General features: G+C 42.9%; 2 protein-coding genes across 3 annotated transcripts in view; one reads left to right on the top strand and one right to left on the bottom strand.

Annotated features, from left to right (window-relative positions):
* VMO1 (vitelline membrane outer layer 1 homolog) overlaps nucleotides 1-3564 on the top strand; it is a 181968-nt gene extending 178404 nt beyond the window's left edge. Inside the window, exons 2-4 of one of the 2 annotated variants that reach the window (XM_069063164.1) lie at nucleotides 529-679; nucleotides 862-977; nucleotides 1529-3564. In XM_069063164.1, the coding sequence (XP_068919265.1) occupies nucleotides 529-679; nucleotides 862-977; nucleotides 1529-1826 (565 nt within the window). In that variant the 3' untranslated portion in view covers nucleotides 1827-3564. Of the gene's footprint in view, nucleotides 1-413; nucleotides 680-861; nucleotides 978-1528 lie in introns of those variants that run through there. The other variant, XM_069063165.1, reaches the window with a different exon arrangement.
* Nucleotides 3565-4252: 688 nt separating this feature from the next.
* Nucleotides 4253-23539, bottom strand: LOC138142182 (transmembrane 4 L6 family member 5-like). Its single transcript, XM_069063179.1, has 4 exons — nucleotides 23266-23539; nucleotides 4955-5097; nucleotides 4482-4666; nucleotides 4253-4387 (listed from the first exon to the last, which is right to left on the bottom strand). Exons 2-4 carry the CDS (start codon nucleotides 5095-5097, stop codon nucleotides 4380-4382), a joined length of 336 nt encoding a protein of 111 aa, XP_068919280.1. The 5' UTR covers nucleotides 23266-23539; the 3' UTR covers nucleotides 4253-4379.
* Between the last annotated feature and the right edge of the window lie 466 nt (nucleotides 23540-24005).

Below are 24005 nucleotides of genomic sequence, written 5' to 3'. Positions count from 1 at the left end.
AGTACTTCATAGTTTCTTGCTTATATTTATTTGAATAGGAGTTATTTGTCTGAATAAGAGTTGCTTTCTTTCCTCACTCCCCCCTCCAAATACCAGGTAAGTTCCTTAAGTATAAAAAATATTACATTTTTGCCTGTAACCCTAGAACCTAGCATAGAGCATGGTTCATTAACAAGCCTTTAATAAACCCTTAGTAAATTGGTAATGAAAGAATCAAGTGAAAAATTGACTTTCCCCCTCTGTTGCCAGCTCCTTCTACTCTAAACTCGGCTTCCCAACGTCTTTAACTCAAAAGCACCATGGCTTCTTGGTCTTCCTCTCCCTTCTCTACCCCTCAGAAAGGGCTTAGTGTCCGGTGTTCCTTAATCTCTGCCTCAGCCACTGCCCCTTCCGTAATTCGAGCCCTTGGGAGTGGTAACTATAAGAACTGTGAGTGTGGTGGGAGACCTGACAGAGAGGCAGGATGGTTTTGGGAACCATGGCACCACGTCCTATGCTGATACTGCTTCTTCTGGGATCATGTCTCAGACCAGGTTCTACTGCTGACAGCGACTCCAGGGAGTGCCAGGGGCATCCCTACGCAGCTGTTATTGAGGTGCCCAACGGAGGACCCTGGGGAGACTGGGCGTGGCCCGAGATGTGTCCAGATGGATTCTTCGCCAGCGGCTTTTCCCTCAAGGTTGGGGGTCCTCCGTCTGGGTCTCTGGGGAATCCAAGTGGCAGTGGTGACAGGAACTAGATGCCTGGATCCCTGACTGGTGGCGGGAGGGGCTTGGAGACGTCATTCCCTCTGTCTCCCCTTCTTGCCTAGGTTGGGAAATCAGGATTCTGACTGATTCTTCATTCCCCTCATTCACTAAGGTCGAACGCCCCCAAGGCATTCCTGGCGATGACACTGCTCTGAACGGGGTCCGACTGCACTGTGCTCGCGGCAACGCAGAACTCAACACTCACGTGGTGGAATCTCAGTCAGGAAGGTATTAAAGCCTCTTCTCCAGTGACTAGAGACAGAATCCTTTCCCCCTCCTCCTGGTAACTGAAGAGGGACAGGGTACCTGGGACAGTATTTCCTGAAATTTTCTTAGCCGCTTCCAGTTTGACCTGTGGCCAAAAGAGCAGTCTGCTCTGTAACTAGAAATCCACTGGGTAAGGGGTTTGGGAGAGAAAAGCTGGAAGATAGGGTGATAGGAGGGGGGGGGATAGGAGGGGAGGGAAGAGACACCTCAATACTGTTTTCCCTTTCTCTGGACTGATTGGGAGTTCTCTAGGTGTACCGAAGGTAGACAGAAGCCGAAAGCACTTTAACCAGATTAGGGGAAGGCGAACAGGCCACGCATCCCAGCTCCCTTTCCCTTGTGTAAGAGAGCTAAAAGAACCTCCCCTTATGCATCCTAGAACTTAGTTTCTTTCGTGAAGATCTTAGGATTTGGAGAACTTGGGAACTGGAAGTCTGGTGGTGGAGAGGGGTGCAGTGTAAAATGGAGAGTTCCACACCCCAGTGTGTATACCACCTCTGCTCTGCTCAAAGGTGGGGAGAATGGTCTGAGCCACTGTGGTGTCCCGATGGCGGCTTCTTCACCTCCTTCTCGCTACGGGTGGAAGATCCCAGTACCTCAAGAGACTACACTGCAGCTAACAACGTGCGCTTCCGCTGCTCAGGGGGTGAAGAGCTAGAAGGGCCAGGCCTGGAGTGGGGCCACTTCGGGGCCTGGAGTGACAGTTGCCCCAAAGGTGTGTGTGGCCTCCAAACCAAGCAGGAGGCTCCCCGTGGTCTCAGGGATGATACAGCACTCAATGACCTTCGTTTATTCTGTTGCAGCAACTGAGATCCACCACCAATTGTTTATCAGTTTCTCTCCCTTCAAGCTTCTCTTCCCCCAAATCTCTCACCAAGTCCTGCCCAAAGCCTGCTCAAAAGTCAGTTTACTCCTTCAGGGAATCTAGTGTTGCCCAGATTTATCCTCCCCGCATATACTCCACCCTCCCTAACCTTCTCTTTTATGCATCCATATTAAATCTCTTTCTATCCCAGTCCTGCATCTTGTGTGTTACTGAGGAACCTAGGTGTGAGCTGAACCCCTGTCCTCCTGCCTTTTCAAATGTATTTCCCCCACTAGACTGTAAACTACCAAGGAGGGCAGGGACCAGGTTTTGTTCTTTGTACCCTTCATTCCTCCCCTCACTGTGCTGAACATTGCTAGGTGCTAGCTCTATAATGTGGGGGAAAAATATCTCTCCCCTTCTCTGTAACTGTTTTCTACTCTATAAGAACAAGTATTTCCTCCACAACTCTGTGTAGTAATGCAGTGGTTATCCCTGCTTTATAGATGAGAAAATTGAAGTTTCCATCATTCTACTCACCTGGGCTTGAAACTTCAGACTCCTCACTCTCACTCCACATATCTAATGTGATGCCAAATCTTGTACTTTCTACCTTCACAACATCTCTCCTCTATGTCTCCTTCTTTCCACTCACACAGTTATAACCTTGGCTCAGTCCCTCATTGCCTCTCCTCCCACCACTTCAATAACCTTTTAACTGGTCTCCCTGCCTCAACTCTCTCCTCACTCCAAACCATTGACCCCTCAAATGGTGAAGTGATTTTTCTCAAGTGTAGGTCTGACCATGTTATGCCTCTGCTTAATGAGCCCCAGGTCTCCCTATTATCTCCAGAATCAAATATAAAGCCTTCTTCGTTTGAAGCTCTTAATAACCTGACACCTTCTGACCTTTCTAGGCTTCTTACACCTTTCTCCCTTCTGGTACACTTTCAGTTGTTGCTGGAAGTAGAATTTCAAACTCCTATCTCCATGCCTTTGCACTGAAATGCCATATACTAAGCCCCTGTATGTAACAAGTTTGGAAATTATTGAATTCTTCCTGAACTCGTTCGTGCTTAGCCAGGAGCCCCTCTCTTGTGAGAAACAGACCTGGCCATACTTCCTGATAAGATGTCAGAATGATCCTGGACATCTGGGTCTCACAATAAATCAGGGCAAGGACTATACAACTGTCCAGACCAAGGCCTGGCTACAACGGATGTGCTTATCTACCATTGTCAGACTAACTTTGTTTCCCACACCTATTTTTGGTGGGTTTTGACTTTAAATATTCCCCCTTTCCCTATGGTTGGGGCAGCTCTCCTAAGGTTCCTTAGGAGACTGTCGCTGGCCACCTTAATAAACCGATGCTCATTAATTGACTGGGCTTGGATTCCTTTATCTCTAAGTGTCCGTTACACCAGTCATTACAGCACCAACCCCATCTCTGCCCTCTCACCTCTACCTCTTAGTTTGCCAGGCTCCCTTCAAGACTCACTACAAACTACCTTTTGCTGGATGCCTTTCCTGGTTCTTCTAGCTGCTGGGGTCTTCCCTTCTCAGATTACATTCTATTTGATCTGCATCTGTCTTGTCAGTACCTAGTCATGTACCAGTTGTTCTCTCCCATTAAAATGTAAGCTCCTTGTGGGCAGGGAACTTTTTTGCCTTTCTTTGTATTCCCAGCACACAACACAGTGCCTAACCTGGCACATGCTTATAAAAGAACGTTCAGCGGTTTGCCTAAAAATACCACAACAAACCCAGGCTGCTTGACTTGTGTTCCAATAATCTCTCCTCTGGGAAAGGCACTGTGGTGTAGGTGGAAAACAGCTCTGACTAAAGTTTGGGTTTGGGTTCAAATCTTGATCATGCCATTTATTGTTATATAAAACTGGGTTCGTCAAAACTTCCCCGGTTCAGTTTTTTTCACTGGAAAAGAAGAGTTGGACCAGTTATACCCTTCCTTGAGATACCCTTCCAACCTGAAATCTGGGATCCTATGGAGATAATAAAAACAGTGCTAGATCTGGAATCAAGATATGGATTCTAATCCTTCCCTCTGACAGCTTCAGGGAACTCTATAAAACCTAGTATTACAGATGGTTTGCACCTCCTTTTCACTCCTAGGAAATAAACCTCAAGTCATAGTGTTCTTGGGAAGCTCAAATGAGATAATGTACATTTTAGCTTTACAGGCCTGTTTTAAGTTATTATTACACTACACTGACTCAAAATCAGTCAAAACTCTAGCCGAGTCAAGACATTTCCTAGCTGGGAGTTGACTGCTGCATCTTAGCCCTGTGCAGCCTTTTCATCGGAAAACCATGTCCAGGGAGAGCAAAGGACACCCAAAGGTTTCTCCTGCTCCGGCTGGCTGGAGGGGCAGGAATCCATCTCGTACTCAGAGAAGACAGAGGCAGAGCCGAAGGCCGTGAGAATCAGGGTACTTTATTTCAGCTGATGGGGGTGAAAGAGGAGTGGGAACAACGCACCCCGTCCCCCAGCTCCTTGGAAACAGCGTTCTGGCAGGAACTTGTCCCCCGCAGCTTCAGTGCTCAAGCATCTGGAAGAGGAAGAAGAGAAGACACCATTCCTAGGTGTCGGCGAGCCCAAGACGCTCTCCCCCGCAACCCCGCCGCGGTTCTGGGAGCACTTACTGTCTTTTTTCCGGCAGTCCCCACAGAAAACTCCTATGACCCCGTTCACTAGCTGTATGCCGCACAACACTAGCTCCAGGGCTGACACCGCCACCAGCAGCGCGAACAGAGTCACGTTCCACGCTACCACTTTCGGAGGCTCCAGGCACTGGTCCCACAGCGTACTGTTGCTCAGGTAATTCCCACTGTGGAGGCAGTGGCCAAGGTAGAAGACTAGTCAGGGGGTCAGGCCAGAAACTGAGCCTCACCGGCAGAAGGGGAAGGGTGTCTATCTGGTGCACCAGGTGGGAGGGGGCGGGGCTTCCCTTTGGCTTGGGGAGGAGCTTAACAGGCTCCCTGGAGGAGTGCCTCTGGGTGTCTTGCCTACGTTTAAGAAGACAAAGCCTGGAATTTTTCTGCTGCAACCGGGAGGTTTTCTGAGGTTTGGGGCGAGGAGGGTCGGCTGGGGTTTTGAGGGTCAGGTCTGGCCTTACTTGCTATTTTCGAAGGGGTAAGTCCACGTGTCAGGTAGCTCAGTCAGGCATAGGGGCCCATTCTCAAGCGCTGCTCCGGACACCGAGAGGCTGTAAAGGGCCCCAAGAGCCCCAGCAGCCGAACAGATGATGGATCTCAGCATCTGAAAAGCAAGACACAGAGATTTGAAACTGGAGGGGATCTTAGGAGTCCATTTAGTGACTAAATGACTAAGTTTTAGTCCATTCCTGTCATTCTGCATATGAGGAAAGGAGGGCAGAGCAGTCAGGTGACCCAAGATCATATCCAGGTATCAAGTGAGAGCCCACATTCAGACTCTTATGTATCCTTTGCTTCCAAGTTCAGTATGCTTTCCACAATGTGGAAATGGAGAGGATCAGTGATCCCTTGACCCCTGCCCCCAGCGTATCCCCTGCATTACTGCTTCCAGTCTCAACCCTACCTCCACAGCCTCCACTGACTTATTCCCTATTTAAAAATAAAATTATACCTCCTTAGCCTGTAGGGCACAAAATTAAGAATTAATCCCTGTGGGTTTTCAAGAAGGTATAGTACTCTCATCCTCAGGAGGAAGGGAGATATGTTGACTCTTGGAGCTAGAAGGGGCATTGAACAATGTGAAATATCTCATGGGAAAAACCACTGACCTGGAAAATAGATCCAGGAGAGATAATTTAAAAATTATTGGACTGCCTGAGAGCCATGACCAAAGTAAGAGCCCGGAAAGCATCCTCCAGGATGTTCTCAAAGAAAACTGCCCTGATGTTTTAGAACGAGAGGGCAAAATAGAGGTTGAAAGAATCCACCGATCACCTCCTGAAAAAGATCCCAAAAAGAAAACTCCTAGGAATATTATAGCCAGGTTCCAGAATTCCCAGATTAAGGAGAGAATATTACAAGCAGCCAGGAAGAAACAATTTGAATGTTGTGGAAACATAATCAGGATAACCCAGGATCTGGCAGCTTCTACACTGAGGGATCGAAGGGCCTGGAATGTGATATTCTGGAGGTCAAGGGAGCTGGGATTAAAACCAAGAGTCACCTACCCAGCAAAACTGAGTATCCTGTTTCAGGGGAAAATATGGTCATTCAGTGGAATACAGGACTTTCAAGCATTCTTGCTGAAAAAACCAGAGCTGAATAGAAAATTTGACATTCAGATACAAGAAGCAAGAGAAGCACGAGAAGGTAAACAGGGAAAAGAAATCATAAGGAACTTATCAAAGTTGAACTATTTTTTTTTTTTAAGCAATTGGGGTTTAGTGGCTTGCTCGGGGTTGCACGGCCAGTTGTTGTTTCTGGGTGTGGTGCTGGGTGTCTGGGCCCGGATTTGATCCGGGTCGTCCCGGCACTGAGGCCGGTGCTCTTGCTTGCTGAGCCACTTGGCCAAAGTTGAACTATTAACATTCCTACATGGAAAAACAATAATTGTAACTTATGAAACTTTTCTCAGTAGTTGAAGGGATTAGAAATATATATATATGTCTTTATATGAGGGTATGCAGGCATATGAATACATATGTGAATGTGTGTATATATGTTTACAGGTATACATAGATAGAGACGGGACCAATTTAACAGGAAGGGATGATACTTAAAAGGTGAAATTAAGAGGTGAGAGGGATATAATGAGAGGAGATGGGGAGAGACAGAGTGGGGCAACTATCTCATACAGAAGAGGCAAGGGAAAATGGTTACAATGGAGGGGAAGAATAGGAAGGCAAAAGGGAATGGGTCAACCTTATTCCTATTGAATCTGGCTTGAGGAGGGAGGGAAATACACACTAAATAGGGGATCTCACCCTCCAGGAGAATGGGGGGGGGGGAGAGGATGTGAGGGGGGATGATGGAAGGGAGGGCAGGCTGGAGGGGAGGGAAGCTGGAAGCACCCACTTTTGAAAAGGGACAGGATCAAAGTAGAGAATAGAACAAGTGGGATGTGGGATAGGAGGGAGGGAAATAAAAAAAAAAAAAGAAAAAAATTTTAACATAGAAGGGGCATTGAAGACTATCTGGTGCAATTCCTGTAGTCGGGTTGTTGGTTCTGGGATTGCTGGGCTCATGGGGATCCCAGGTTAGAAAGACCCTTCCTGTAGGCCTTCCAGGCTGCCTTCAGAGGGAGATTTGTTTCTGTGAGGGATAACTTGCAGTGAAGTTTCCCCATTCTGAACATCATATATACATTCTTACTACTTCCTTATATTTTGTAACTAAGTTCAGTATTATTTCCCCATATATATGTAAGTCATTGTGTATTTCAAGGTAATGTAAGAGCTATTGAGTATTAATACAATTGATTAGATTAACTATTGAGACCAAATTAGAGGTGTTTTTAGTTTGGGGAAAGGAAGTTTTTATAGAACTGCAAGAATTGCTGATATAAAGTACCAGAGAGTAGCCTTGGGAAGGGGTTGAGTTCCCAGTTCCCAGAGAACTCCTAGATAATACTAAAAATGAAATAATGTATAATAAAAGGACCTGGCAGCAGCAGGTGGATTTGATAAATCAGAAAGCAAAAGGCAGCCTTGGGACACTCAGACCCAGATAAGGACACATCTAGGTTGGACTGAAGGGGGTTCAGTATTCTGAGGTTGTTATTTCGATTTCGTAGTAGACCTCATGTATTATGTATGTTATCTAACAAAATTAAAGCCTCATTAGTAATAATTAGGTTAATATTTGGGAGGGGTGGGTAACCCTTGCTTATTTAACCCATTTCTGCTCCTGTAAAGTGGCCTCCTTTCCCTGGATTTATTTTCTAGTGACTGGACTGCCCACTTCTCGAGAGATTCTAATAAAACTTTCTACCTTTACTTTGAGAGGTCTCCGAGTAGTCAATTTGGGTTAGGGTCTCTGTACCCCACACATTTCTCTCTGTCACTTTGTGGGGTCTGTAGCTCTAAAATTTGTTTAGAGTCATATTTTAAAATAGTTTAGAGTCAGGTATTGGAGGTGGTTGGTAGCTCAGACAAGTACCTGCTTTTACTCTGCCATCTTGGCTCTGCCCCCTCCTTTCTAATTCCTGAATTCCTCCATCCACCTCCATTTCCTCCTAATCTCCATTCAGCCAACATAGGCGCTGACCACTGGTGAGGGAGGTCACCTGGATGTCTTCCCGAAGGGCAATCACTTGTCTGACCTAGTGATCCCTCTGCCTTCTCTATGACTTGCTTGGCCAAGGGCTTCTGGAGATTCAATCATATCTTTGTGTTCAAGATGTCCTTTGTCTTTGGGACATCATCTTCTAGTGAGGTGTGGCTCCCAGAGGAGGGATGAAGTGGTGCCCTAGATAAAGGGCAACATGAACTCAGGGACCCCAGTAGTGTAAGGGCAAGAAAGGACTGTGAAATCAAGGATCTAAACAAGGTAACAAGATGATGTAATGGGAATGGGAATTTGAAGATCTTCCTTGCCCCTTAATAGACCTGGGTGGGGGGGGGCAGTTTGAAGACCTCCCCTGCTTTGAAAGTAAACTCTGCCCCCTAATAGGCTGAATGTCCTCACATGGAGCCCATGATGGAGGGAATTTGTTGAAGGGTGCTGCAGAGTCCACAAGAAGCTTCCCTGCTATGAACATAATCTGCCCCCTAATAGGCAAAGGAGCCTGTGGTGGGAGGAGTTTTGCTGAAGGGAAGCAGAGCCCACAGTAAGCTGGTTCGGAGCTAGCCAGACATTGGTGGAGAGAAAGGATGCACATTAAGGAGATAGAGAGGTTTGTCAGTAAATATTGATCTTGTATTGGTTTGTGGGAAGGCTGGAGGTTGCTGTGGATCTCAGCATTATTATGGCTTCTGAATATCTTTGGTACTATGATGGAATTGGCTTACTGGTTTTGGGATTTGGTTTTCTGGTGTCTAAATAAATGCTTTAGTTTCTATCCTTTATGTGGAGAATCTGGCATATTTTGCAATAGAACGACATGCCATACTTATGGTCACATTCTTTTTTTTTTTTTTTGCTTTTTGGAGGGCAATGGGGGTTAAGTGACTTGCCCAAGGTCGCATGGCTAGTTTTTGTGTTAAGTGTCTGAGGCTGGATTTGAACTCAAGTCCCCCTGACTCCAGGGCCAGTGCTCTATTCACTGCGCCACCTAGCCGCCCCATAGTCACAGTGTTGATTGTGATCGTGGGTGCTGTAAATATTGCACTGGCGCTAGAGACGACCAAACCTGAAAGGATAAATGGAAAAAGTATGTGACGGTGGTCAAAGTCTGAAAAAAAGGTCATTCCAGGGGTTGGAGCCATTCGAAGAATTATCTGTTTCTAGAGGAACAATCACAGCTCATATTAACATGGCGCATCACCCACAACTACCTGTGAAACAAGTGAGCCATGTAAAAGTGTTGGGTGGCGTATAGATTTCACAGGTGAGGAAACTGAATACAGTAATGAGGTCAAGGAAAAGAAAGTTTGAATTAAGAAGAAAGGACAAAATTGTCTAGGGAAATCTGGCTATCTAAATGGAATGAAAGAGAGAAAATGAAAGTATTTTATAACTTATAATTAGGAAGAATACTAGTAAAGATACTCAATAATTCACAGGAGACAGAATCCTAGAAAAAAATCCATCATGGCAAAAATGCATGAAGCATGCAAGATAGCAAATGAGCACCAACAAGACCTGGAGAAAAACAACTCAAGACAAGAACATGGCTGTGGAAAGTTCTATTGTAATCAAAAGGCAGATGAGAATAGGGAAAAAGGGAAGCTTAACATATGTTAAGCTCCAAACCTGATCAGGAAATGATGGTGCTTCTTGTTTGGGACCGTAATAAAAGGAGACACTCATATACCCCATCTTATTTGACAGCAGTAAGTTCACTCAAACACAGCACATATAGGACACTCAGTAAAGATAGAGCCTAAGTTCAACTGCTAACTTCACCTTCATATTTGGCATGATTGTTCAAATGGTCAGAAACATGTCTTGAATCATAGGGCACAGGGAAATCAACAAAACCTAAAGAGTACTGACTACTCATGGGCTGGGCTTTAATATCAAAGGTCATGCGACCCCCAACTTTTATGATCATGTAACAGTAATTTTTGAGCATGTACCTCCAAAATATGCATATTTATTTAGAATTTAAAATTATGCATGTATTTATACTACAATTTATGTATGCATTAGTACCGTGTGTTAATATACTAATAATTATGTGTCTCATAAAACACACAAAAATAGAAATATATAAAGAATGGGATAAAGATAAAATAATTTTTAAATCAAAAGGTAGCCACACGAGTTTACTAAGTTAAGGGAAGGAAAGACATGTTTAGGTCTATACTTCAAGAAAATCCTTTTGGACAATGTATGGATGGCATGGAGAGGGTAAGAGACTAGGAAAATGGGTGTTAAGGGCCACTGCAGTGATAAAACTGAGTGGCCACATAAGAGGGGGATTTTATGTAGGAGATATCATGGAAGTAGAAATGACAAGATTTGGCTGCTTCTTGGATATGTAAGGTGAGGGAGCGAGAAGATATAGCACCTAGGTTGCAAACCTGACTGACTGGGAGAGTGAATTTCAAAAGCTTCAGAGAAAGGATAGAATAAGATCCTAAACATCTATAGGTGAAGGAGCCCAGGGAGGGTAGGAAGCTCTCAAGAATGAAAGTCTGAGGAACAAAACAGAAACAATGCCAATGTTTATTTATATTTAAAAATTATAATATCTCTTTTGCCAACTTGGCCTTTTAAAAGGTCCTTATTTAATATGGAAAATGGGTAGATAACCAGGTACAGCACAGAATTACCTAAGTCTGATAATGAAAATTAAGGATAACAAAAGGCTACATTTGGGCAAAAAAAGGACCAAAGAAGGAATAGAACTCCTGCTTATTTGGATGGGATGATGATGTGGAGAAAAAAGATCTTGAATTAGAAAGAATAAAAATGGGGGCAGCTAGCCTACACAGTAAATAGAGCACCGGCCCTGCAGTCAGGAGGACCAGAGTTCAAATCCAGCTTCAGACACTTAACACTTACTAGCTGTGCGACATTGGGCAAGTCACTTAACCCCAATTGCCCTGCCTTCCCCCCTCCAAAAAAAAAAAAGAATAAAAATGGTGAAAAAGAACATTGAAACCCAAGACAAGTAAGGGGATAGTAGAAGAGCTTATGGTTGTTCAGTTGTTTATGAATCTTTGTAACTCTATTTACGTTTTTCTTGGCAAAGAGTGGTTTGCCATTTCCTTCTCCAGCTCATTTTACAGATGAGGAAACTGAGGCAGAGTTAACTGACTTACCACAGTTAGTTAAATATCTGAGGTCTAAATTGAGCTCAGGTCTTCCTGACTCGTGATTCTAGCCTGGTGCTAGAGCCTAGTTGCCCCTAATAGGAAAGCACCTACCTACCTTGAACTAGGTTCAAAGGAATAAAATTCCATGATTCTATAGACCTGAAAAAATGTCACGGCTAAACTAATGTTAGTGATGTACGAAAGGTCAGGGGAATGGGAGAGATGCTGCAGGCCTGGAGAACAAAGGTTCCAATTATCCAAAGAGGGAAGAGAGGGTAGAAGACTTGAGAGGAATGGATTAGCTTTCAATCATTTAAAGGACCAGTATTGTGAAGAGGCATTAGATTTGTTCTGTGTGGCCTCATGGGGGCAGCACCAAGAGCAATGTGGAACGTGATAGGGGAAGAAGGCCTATGTCCTTAGATGTAAGGAAAAGTTGCCTAACATACAGAGCTACCTAAAAGGAAATGGCAGTAGGTTTCCACAAATAGTGTTCTTCACATGAAGGCAGAAAAACAACTTACTGGTGATATGATATAGAAAGTATTTTGGGTCAGTTTTGAGTGAACAAGATGTTCCTTAAATTTTCTTCTAACTCTGATTCTGTGATTATCAGAGATGCCCCCAACTTACCTAAGCCCATAAGTTCCTGAAATTGGCCTCCCCCTTCCTTCCTCACTTCTAACCTGCCTTTTTGCTCCTACCCCTGCTCACTGTAGGCCATTACATACAGTCCATGGACAAATCTAAACTTGACTAAAATGTAAGAGCATTTGTCAGAACACAAAGCCTCGTGAGTGGAGGAAGTGATTTATACCTCTAAATCCCTCTAAAAGTGAAGGGAGAAATAAAACATTTGATCATATAACTTTTGAGAGCCAAAATTTCCCTGAATCCACACATACCAGGATTTTGGCCACCTCATGGGAACACCAGCCCTTATTTCTCCCTGAGTCTTTTGTTTCTTCTACAAATTCTTCTCTCTTCCAGGGTTTCCTGTCTCTTTCCAGTCCCATGCTGAGCTCTGCCAACTTTGTCATCATGTGCATCTTCACACGCACAGTCCAACATTCAGGCATTAATCAGGCATAGGTAAAATAATTTAGAAATGTGACTCCCTGAAAGTGGGGGCCAGATAAATTCCTTTACAGGGGAGAAGGGTCTTGGGGAGAGGAAAAAACGCCAAGATTCTTCAGTCTCTGAGTGACTTTACTGTCTCTTTCAATCGCACCTAGACTGGTATGCCTAATATTCCATGTACTATGAGGCAGTCACCACCAACCACAAAGTATACAACATTAGACATAGTGATGGTCACACTGCCCAACATTAATCAGTCTTGTATCCAGAAGGTTACTGTAAGGCTACCTACCTGGATCCAGTCAGACATGGTGAGAGCCAGGGCCAACAGAGGGAACAGGGCCCAGGGGTAAGGGACCAGAATTAGCAGCTAAGGGTCTACAGAAATAAAGCTTGTGCCTGTGAGATGACCCTCTTCTCTGTCTCAGATACCCCTGGGTCATCACAAGGAGGCATACTTCTCAAGACCTGGGCACAAGGCTATGCTGAACCATTACCAAGAAGATTCAGATACTCTTAAAAGGAAGATTATAGCCCATAACAAAGACCTAGACCTGCCCTATTATTAATTCACATTCAGCTCCTTGGCAACACTCCTCTCCCCTTCCCCACACATGCTTCTCATTCTCTGATACTGGTGTTCCTAGAAAGAAACCATCTTCCCTTTGACTCTCCTCCTAGGGGAGGCAGCCCTCCCATAACATTCTGCCCAAGGATGAGAGAGCTCCCAGTGTAACCAGATATGAAGGTTCCAGTCCCCTATTCCCAGCACTGATAATCCCCCTAGCTATACCACCTCACTGCTTCTGTGTCTTTACACATCTCTGCTCCTTTGCCACAGTCTGCAATGAATAAAAGGATTCATTCATATACTTTAAAGCATCTCAACCTATGTTGCTCAGGGAACAAAATCAATACATGTTGGCATAAGGCCAGAAACTAGTACTATTTTTCATATCATCAAGAAAGGTGGTAAGAGAAATCATAATCATCTTCTCTGATTCAAAGGGTTAGAGTAACGAATATGCCTAAACTTCTTTTATCTAACATCATTCTCTTTCCATCATCATTCTGTATCACTACTATGGGTAACTGGCTCTACAAAGTCACAGCATATGTGTGTATGTATATGTATATATGTGTGTAGGTGTACATACATATAACGCCCTTCATCTTGTTCCAAATTAGTCCCATTTGTTGACTATTAGCTTACAACATTCAATTCCACAAGTTTCAGAGTTCTGGATTTTCTTCCCTTACCCCTCCTCACGGGGACGCGGAGGAAGAATGATAACCAATGGGATAATAACGAGAAGAAGCAAATCAAAACAAAGAGAAGGGAGATGGAGCGGTCCGCTTCAGTCCGCGCTCAGACTCCGCAATTCTTCCTCTGCGGGTGGACAGCCTCTTCCATCCTGGGTCCTCTGGAGTTGTCTTATAACCTTGCATCGGTGAGAGGAGCCCGGTCTAGCCAAGTTAGTCGTCACACATGCATTGTGTCTGTAATTGTGTGCAACGTTCTCCTGGTTCTGCTCCCTTCACTCGGCATCAGTTTACATGTCTCCCCAGGTTATTATGAAGTCTGTCTGCTCCTCATTTCTTATAGTACAATAATACTTCATTACATTCATATACCAGAGCTTGTTCAGTCATTCCTCAATTGAAGGGCATCCCCTTGATTTCCAGTTCTTTGCCACCACAAAAAAGAGCTACTTTAAATATTTTTGTACATATGAGTCCTTTTCCCACTTGTGTGATCTCTTTGGCATACAACCCTAGAAGTGGTATTGCTGGGTCAAAGGGTATGTACATTTTTATAGCCCTTTGGGCAGAGTTCCAAATTGCTCTCCAGAATGAATGGATTAGTTCACAACTCCACCAACAATGCATTAGTGTTCCAGTTTTCCCACATCTTCTCCAGCATTTGTCATTTTCCTATTTTGTCATGTTAGCCAATCTGACCAGTAAGATGTGGTACATTTCTTTGATCAATAGTGATTTAGAGGGAGGCCAGGTGGCTCAGCAAGTAAGAGCACCGGCTCCAGTGTTGGGATGACCTGGATCAAATCCGGGCTCAGATACTCAGCACCACACCCAGAAATAACTGGCCGTGTAACCTTGAGCAAGTTACTTAACCCTGATTGCTTTAAAAAAAAAAATAGTGATTTAGAGCATTTTTTCATATGCTTATAGATATCTTTCATTTCTTCCTCTGAAAATTTCCTGTTCACATCCTTTAACCATTTATCAATTGGGGGATGATTTGTATCCTAATGAATTTGACTCATTTCTCTGTATGTTTTAGAAATGAGGCCTTTATCAGAGACACTAGTTGTAAAAATTCTTTCCCAATTTTCTTCTTCCATCCTAATCTTAGTTACATTGGCTTTGTTTGCACAAAAACATTTCAATTTAATGTAATCAAAATTATTCATTTTGCATTTCATAATGCTATCTCTTGTTCGGTCATAAATTCTTCCCTTCTCCATAAATCTGACAGGTAAATTTGTTCTCCCATATTGCTTACAGTTATCAGCCTTTATATCTAAATCATGAACCCATTTAGACTTTATTTTGGTGTAAGATATTGGCCTATGCCCAGTTTCTGCCATACTATTTTCCAGTTTTCCCAGCAGTTTTTATCAAACAGTGAGTTCTTATTCCAGAACCTGGAGTCTTTGGGTAGATTACTATAGTTATTGACTACTGTGTCTTGAGTACCTATTCTATTCCACTGATCTACCACTCTGTTCTTCAACCAGTACCAAGTAGTTTTGATGACTGCTGCTCTATAATACAGTTTAAAATCTGGTATGGCTAGGCCACCTTCCCTAGCATTTCTTTTAATTAATTCCCTTGATATTCTGGACGTTTTGTTCTTCCAAATGAATTTTGTTACTATTTTTTCTAGTTCTATAAAATAATTTTTGGTAGTTTGATTGGTATGGCACTAAAATTAATTTAGGTAAAATTGTAATTTTTATTATATTAGCTCAGCTCAACCATGTGCAACTGACATTCTTCCAATTATTCAGATCTGACTTTGTGTGGAAAGTCTTTTGTAATTGTATTAATATAGTTCCTGGGTTTGTTTTGGCAGGTAGACTTCCAAATATTTTCTTTTATTTTTTTTAACTAAAGAGCATTTGTTGTATTCTCTACTAAGCCTCTGAGTTTTGAGGACATAACTAAATTCTGGAAAACCTTCACACAGTGAACATTATAAGCAGATATGAACAGCTGGAAGAATTGTAACCAAGTGCTAACTGACCAAAGAGAAATTTTCAGCTACTTCTTAGTAAAAAAGAAAAAGAAAGGAGGGAAGGACAGAGGATTCAGAGTGAATGAGACAAAAATCTCCTAATACATTCAACCTTGGCTAGATTGTAACAAAAAGGAAGCAGGACTTCTATAATACAAAGTTCCCACTACAGCACGCTGTGCACACCTGTTTTCCAAGCCCTCCCCCCATCCTCCCAAGGCTGCCACTTGCATTTTTTGCTGGCTTGCTGGGCCTGCCGACTGATCTTCTCGACGCAGATCTTCTCTTTCATCCAATCTTCGTTGTAGGGCTGGTATGTCTGACTGCTTGGTACATAAGGCAGCTAAGATCTGCCAGATCATCAATGAAATCAAACAACTGATTGATGTCATATGTGATGGAAGGACTGTTTGGATTCATTCTTGTCAGATGCTCTTCATACATTTTACAAACTCCTTCCATGCATTCGTTCACTGATTCATAATCAGCATAAGTTCAGCCTTCTGGCTTCTTGGTAGGTTGTACCAACAAAATGGTATGAGATACCATGCTGAGCTCTGCTGCTGCCACTGCCACAGCCACTGCACACAAGCTGTACTGCAACACCACTAACAGTGCCAAATATTTTATGTCTACAGTAACTTTAAATGGAATTTCTCTTTCTATTTCTTGCTGTTGGGCTTCATTAGAAATATCTAGGTGTGCTGAAGATTTATGTGAGTTTATTTTAATAAAATTTACTAAAGTAAAATTTACTCTGATTTACTAAAAAAATTTTTTTTACTACAACTTTGCTGAAGTTATTTATTATTTCAAGTAGTTTCTTACCTGATTCTCTAGGATTCTCTAAGTACATCATTATATTACCTGCAAAGAGTGATAGCTTTGTCTCTTCTTTGCCTATTCCAATTCCTTTCATTTCTTTTTCTTCTCTTATTGCTACAGCTAACAATTCTAGTACCAAATTGGATAGGGATGATAGTGGACATCCTTGTTTCACCCCTGATTTGATTGGAAATGCATCTAGCTTATCTCCATTACATAGGATACTTGCTGATGATTTTAGGGTAGATGCTACTTATTATTTTAAGGAAGACTCCATTTATTCCTATACTTTCTAGTTTTTTTAATAGGAATGATTGTTGTATTTTTGTCAAAAGGTTTTTCTGCATCCATTGAAATAATCATATGGTTTCTACTAGTTTTATTGTTGATATGATCAATTATACTAATAGTTTTCCTAATGTTAAACTAGACTTGCATTCCTGGAACAAATCCTACCTGATCAAAGTGTATTATTCTCATGATAAGTTGCTGTAATCTTTTTGCTAATATTTTACTTAAATTTTTTGCATCTATATTCATTAGGGGCATAGGTCTATAATTTTCCTTCTGTTTTGGCTCTTCTCTATTTAGATATTAGTATCATATTTGCATCATAAAAAGAATTTGGAAGGACTTCTGCAATTTTCCCAAATAGTCTATAAAGTACTGGAATTAATTTTTCTTTAAATGTTTGATAGAATTTGCTGTAAATCCATCTGGTCCTGGAGATTTTTTTTCTTAGTGAGTTCATCGATGGCTTGTTCAATTTCTTTTTCTGAGATGAGGTTATTTAAGTATTTTACTTCCTCTTCTGTTAATCTGGGCAATTTATATTTTTTTAAATATTCATCCATTTCAATACTATTGCCAAATTTATGGGCATATAATTGGACAAGATAATTCCTAATTATTGTTTTAATTTTCTCTTCATTGAAGGTAAGTTCACCCTTTTTATTTTTGATAGTGGTAATTTGGTTTTCTTCTTTCTTTCTTTTAATCAAATTGACTAAAGGTTTATCAATTTTTTTTCATAAAACCAGCTCTTAGTTTTATTTATTAGTTCAATAGTTTTCTTAATTTCAATTTTATTAATCTCTCCTTTGGTTTTCAGCATTTCCAATTTAGTATTTAATTGGGGATGTTTAATTTGTTCTTTTTCTAGCAAGTGAACCTTGCTCTTCCCTTTCACCATAATAGAATTCTAAAGTTTTTGCTTCTCCAATTTGTTTTTTTTTCCATTGTGACTGCCTATTTCCTGGCTTTTGAAGTGGATCTCTGCTTCTGGGGTACAGAGGGCTCTGACCTATGCTTCTTATGTTGGGACTTAGGGGCCTGGTTATTGGCTTTGTGTGCTGTGGTCTCTGAGTTCATAGACTGAGGCCAAGGCCAGGCCTTTCAGTATTTCCCCAGGGTTACACTGAAGCTCACACCGAATGAAGGTGGGGGAGGCGTGGTCTGATCACTTCAGGCTTCTGCCTCCACAACCCTGAGCTAGAGCTCAGGCAGGCTCAGTCACTGATGGCCAGGCTGCATGGGTGTCTGCACATTTCCCTAGTTGTGTGAAGGCATAACTGGGGTTCTGGTGTAAGCTCTTGCTGACTCCAATCCCCTGGGGTTCAAGATCTCCCACTGGGACACCTCCTGGTCCTACACTGGTGTCCTTCAGCCTCAGCACAATCACAGCCACACCCTTCCGCTAGGACTCCCAAGTCTCCAGCTGGTTCCACTATTTCAGGATTTTACACTGAGACAATATTCTCTGGATTTTTCAGGGTCAGAGGGGAGATGAGAGCAGCTATGGTTTACTCTGCCATATTGGCTCCCAACATCTAGACTGTGGGCTCCTAGCTACAGGAATAGCTGCTGCTACTGCCACAGGCCCTACACTTGTCTCTTAACCAGTTCCAACTGACCCCTATCCTACAGTGAGAGGTCTGGGAATCATTCTTGTGGTGGGTGAATTAGTTTGCCCAGGCTTGCTCCAGCTTCACTATGGTTGGATCTGTCCAAATTAATGTCTTTCAAGCTTCATAGGGGTACCCTGCAGTTTTGCTACAGCTTAATTGACACACTTTAGTCGAATCCTGTCTTTACCTTTCCATAATAAGTAACAATTAGCTTTTAATACTACTTTAAAGATTTGCAGAGCAATTTATGTAGTTTTTAAATGTGATTCTTGCAACTCTGATATAAATAGTATACTTGTTATTATCCTTATTTTACACATTTGTAAACAGCCTTAGAAGATGAGTAACTTATTTGAAGTCAGACACCTAGTAAGAATCAGAGGCAGACTGAGAATCCAGGACTCTGAAATCCAAGTACAGCTTGCTTCTCCCAATGAACCATCCTCACTCTCCTCTGCTCACTTTAACCCAAGCTCCTTTAACCCAACCCAATAATTTTCATATTTTATAAAACTTTAAGACTTATAAAGTGTTTTCTTCAAAACAATTTTGTAAGATGGTGTAAATATTATCATCACTGACAGACAAGGAAAATGAAGCTCCTAGAAATAAAATAAATCATTCACAAAGTAAAGGGTAAGTGTTAGGAATGTAACTCTGATGATCTGTCCAGACATCTTCCCACTACAGCTACATTTGGTTTTCTCTGTACCATGTCCAAATCTGTTCTACTTTCCCGTAAGTTCATGAGCATGAACTGAATACAGAATTCTAGGTGATTCTAGCACATGATACTTTTGTAGGAGAGAAAGCATAGGGGAATAGAAATATTATTTAATTTAGAGAGCTAGGTTCAAATATTATCCTCAGACACCACCTGTGTTACAATGGACAAATTACAACTTTTCTGGGCCCAAGTTTCCTCTCTGGTAAAAGAAGGCATTTGAATATAATGGTGTTTCAGCTTTAAATGAACTATATAACATCCTCTAATTGATTTTTTTTTTTTAAGCAATTGGGGTTAAGTAACTTGCTCAAGGTTACACAGCCAATTATTTCTGGGTGTGGTACTAAGTATCTGAGTCTGGATTCGATCCCCAGGTCATCCCAACACTGGGGCCGATGCTCTTACTCGATGAGCCACCTGGCCGCCCCTCCTCTAATTGATTTAAACAGCCTTCCTGATGATGCCTAGCATCTCAGTTGTGCCAAAGAAGCACACTGACCCCAAGGGGTTTTGGCATTTAACTTTGAGAAATGGCCAAAAGATGCTCTTCCTACTTCATAATTAATTCAAACAGGAGGAAAAAAGATCTTTTCCTCTGGCTATCACAGTCCCTGGTTCTTCCTACACACATCCCTCTTCTGAAATGTCAGAAGGCCCTCTTGGTAGAAATCAAAACATATGCTATTGCCCTCATCAAACAACTAGGTCAACACCACATCCCACCCAAAGCCAAAGGTGGAAACTGCTGTCACCACCTCACCCTCCTCCAGAGTTGGGTAAGACCCTTCCCCAAATTCCCTACTTAAGGGATAAGGGATATCCCTTAAGGGATAAGTGGACCACTAGTGTGCCTCCCAAAGAGTGTTCACATCTAGGTCACTTGTGACTCATACCATGGTCAGTCAGGTGAATGCTCAAGGTATTCTCATTTCACCCTAAGGTGGATCCTCTTCTTGGGAAGAGAAGGGAAGGATATGTAATTTCCCTCAAAACCTGGAAAACAGGACTTTACAAGAGCTGAAAGTACTATGAATGTGGTCCTTGCCTCCCCTCCTGTACAATCTTTCTCCTTGCCATCTCCTTCTTTGGGAATGGCTGGTTCCCAGAGTCCCCTCCTCTAATCTAGCAACTCCCCCTAAGCCTGGTGCTTTTAGCCTACCCCTCCTCACTTTGTGGTCTGCCCCTCCCCCCACTGCAAGGGGCCACAGACTAATATCTTTCACTGTAACAAAAAGAAACATAATATGCAAGAACATAGTTGCCTTTCCTGGCTTGAAATGTTAGAGTAGCTCCCCAATTAACCTTTAAAGGTCCATGAATATAACTATCCATGAACATAACTAAACTTTTTTTGAAGCTGTACCATCATCATTTTGTATCACCAGCAAGGGAAAAAGGTTTTATGCCCTTCTTTTTGTTGCAAATTTGCTTCTTCCAGGCTTCATGTGAGCATACTGTAGTTCTGGAATAATTTTCCAGAAAACAACTTGCTTTTAATGCTCTTTTAAGATTTTCAAGGAATTCATGTATATTATCTTGTGATCCTCAAAACTTTAGATAAATAAACAATTATTATCCCTATTTTACACATGCATTCGGAGACTGACTATATCACCCAGTTAGTATCAGAGGTGAGACTTGAACCCAAGACCTGGGTTCCAAATCAACCTTGCTTTTTCCACGGCCCCATGCTGACTCTCCAACGATAAACACTAAACCTTTTAGTCTGCTCACATAGAAGGTCTTCCAACCCAATCCTTCAATAACTTAAAATGCTTCAAGGCTAATAAGGTGTTTTTTTCTTAACAACCTTGTATGGTAGGAAGTATAAACAGTATTGACAGATGAGGAACCTAAGACTCATAAAGGTGAATCAAATCATCCAAAATCACACAGTAAAGGATTGGTGGAACCCAGGTCTACTGATAACCTGTCCAGCTCTCTTCCACTACAGCTACATTTAGCTTTCTCTATACCAGCCCCAAGTCTGTTCTGAGGAAAAATGAGGCTGGTGACCTTGCACAGCCCTTCCTCACTCAAATCAAAGTCAACTGCATGTCATGTCATCATTTCCCTGATGCCATGGTCCTCTTAGAAAAAGAAGGGCAAACACAACCTGTGAGTAGATGGAGCTGCCTGCATGGGAACTCAGCTAGTTGGATAACTCAGTCTGCTCTCCCTCTCCCTTCCCCTCTCCAAAGGAAGGTAAATGTTGATGGCCAGAAGCTGCCCGTTTAACTTGGGGTTTACTGGCTAGATTCCTTCCTTCCTCTCTTTCTTTTTTTTTTTCTTTTCACAAAACCTTAAACCCAGTTCACTCTGAAGCTCATAGATTGGACTACCATAGATCCTTGCCAAAGCTCCACTTAATGGCTGTATTTTGGGCCCTGATGCCTTAGAGTGAATGTCAATGGAAACTGTTTCTCTTTGGAACAGCAACCCTGAGGGTCTTCCCCTCCCAGCTTGATTTTTTTATTTCTTTTTTTGCTAATTAAAGGGGCCATCCCTTGACTCATTTCTTAAAGAGGCCTGTTGACTAAATGGGCTTTCCCTCACCATAAATGAGTACTTGAAAAGGCCTTAGCCTAAAAGGGTCAGGGTCTCCCATTGCATCCTGGGTCATCTCCATTCTGGTCACTGGATCCAGATGGCTCTGGAGGAGAAAGTGAGGCTGGTGACCTTGCACAGTCTTCTCTCACTCAAATCAAAGTGATGTCATCATTTCCCTGATGTCATGGTCCTCTTCAAAAACCAAGGACAAACACAACAACAACAATCCAAGTCCGTTCTACTACATAGGTCTATGAATGAGAATCGAATACTGTATCCCAGCTATGTGTATATATTTTTTTTTGTACAAAGGAAAGTGGAAGGTGGAAGGGCATTCAATTTAGAGACCTGGGTTTAAACTCTCACTCTGACATCAACTATTACAACAGACAAACCACAACTTCTCTGGGCCTAAATTTCTTTTCTGGCAAAATGAGGAGGTTGGCTTAGATGGTCTTATAGCTTTATGTTCTCAAAGTAGGTAATACAGCCCACTGGGGGGTGCTGGAATGGTCCAGAGGGTGGTAGTAGCCTTAGATGCAACTGGGGAGCATTGAATAAAAATAAGGGGGCAGTAGAAGCATAAGAAAAGAAGGTAAGAAAATTTTGAAAAACCATTTGTTTCATCTATTGTGTAACAGAGTTAAAGTTGTAGTGATTACATTATTTTCCAAATAAACACATAAAATGCAAATTATAATTGATCTGTGGTCATATCCACTAACAGGTCTTTGACAAGCAAGTGTTGGCAGGTAAGCTGTAAGTGCATTGTTGGGAAATCCAGCATTCATTGGCAGGACTATGTGTGTAATGATTTGTTCACAATACTTTTTTTTTTGAGGGGGGAAGGCAAGGCAATTGGGGTTAAGTGACTTGCTCAAAGTCACACAGCTAGTAAGTGTGTCTAAGGCCGAATTTGAACTCAGGTCCTCCTGACTCCAGGGTTGGCGCTCTATTCACTGCACCACTGAACCTAAAAATTAATTTTCCAAATGATGCAAAATTAAAAAAAAAAACTGTTAAAGGGTCAAAGAAAATAGATTTCCAGGGGGCTACTGAGTAATTTTTAAAAAAAGAGGGTGGTAGGCTAAATAAGTTTGGGAACCTCATGCTTTAATGTTTATGGATTTCTCTCTTTAATTTCAATTTTTCTGATGACTCCTTGAATCTTGCTGAGGTCACAGAAGCACACTGACTCTAGGGGCTTGGAGTTTAACTTTGAGAAATTATCTGAAGATGCTCTTCCCAGCTCCTAGCTGTTAATGAAAAAGAAGGAACAAAGGATCTTTCCCTCTGGAAGTCTCAGTCCCTGGTTCCCCTTACACCTCCCTCCTCCCCCTTCCCCAAAAATTTCAGAAGACCCACTGGGCAGACCTGGAAACATAGATGCTATCATCCTCATTGGACAGCCAGGCCTCACATCAACCACATCCTATCCAAAGCCAAAGGTAGAAATTGGTCTCATTCCGCTCCCCTCCTAAAATGCACTGCCAAATCATGTCCCAGTCCAAGACTGTCGGGCCGGGCCCCTCTCCCGAATTCCCCCAATTAAGGGGCGAGGAAAACTAGGTCGACACCCAAAAAAGGTGCCTGGAACTGGGAAGCCAGAAATGCTCTCACTGCTACATTCGAAAGGCTTTTGGGTCACAAGACTGCAGACATTCAGTCAAGTGAAGATCCCCCCTCCCTTACTATTTCGTCCTCCCATGGATTGTACCTTATTCGTGGGAAGAAGGGTTCGTATTTGCCCTCAGACCCTGTGGGAGCTGGAAGTCCTGAGATGTTCTCGGCATCCCTTTATTTCAACGTTTCTCCCGCCATTCAATTCCCTGGGAATGGCCGGTCTCGGTTGCTCTAAGCCTACCCCCTCCTCAGTTGGAGGGGAGATCCTTCCACGCCTCAAGGCCAGAACTCCCTACATCTGCTCTTCAGGAGTTTCGAGTTTTGAGGCCGTCCCTCTCCTTCCCCAACCCTGCCCCCTGGTCCGCTGCCCCGCCCTCTCGGCCGGGCGCCCCGCCTCCCTCCCATCTCGAGCCCCGCCCCCTCAAAGTCACAAGTCACGCCCCTGTTGCCCTCCCCACGATTATCCCGCGCCCACAACCGCCAAGCACCACGCTCGTCGGATGTTCGTCCTGCACGTTCTAGGCCCGTCCCTCCGGGCTCGAGCTCCGCCTTCACTCACGCCCCTCACGTATTCGGGCTGGGCACCAGGCGGCCGGATTCGATTCCCTGAGATCCCTGCTTTCCCTAACTCCAACACTCTTGTTTCTTCTCTGTTGTGGGCACGGCTTGATTGTGAGGAGGCCAACAGGGGCCTTAGAGGGAATGAATGACTGAAACTCTTGGGGTGGGACCAGAGAGCGTTTGCTAGGGATCAGGGCAGCCGGCTGGTGGACAGGAGAAAGGGATGGTGCAATCATCTTTTTTTATTATACTGTTATAAAAATGTTTGTTTTA

Source organism: Petaurus breviceps, unplaced genomic scaffold (assembly GCF_028583685.1).
Source record: "Petaurus breviceps papuanus isolate PSGF00001 unplaced genomic scaffold, PetGlider_PUasm1.0 90537, whole genome shotgun sequence".
Lineage (NCBI taxonomy): Eukaryota > Metazoa > Chordata > Mammalia > Diprotodontia > Petauridae > Petaurus > Petaurus breviceps.
Note: the sequence above shows the minus strand (reverse complement) of the source record. Positions and strands in the feature narration are given on the sequence as shown.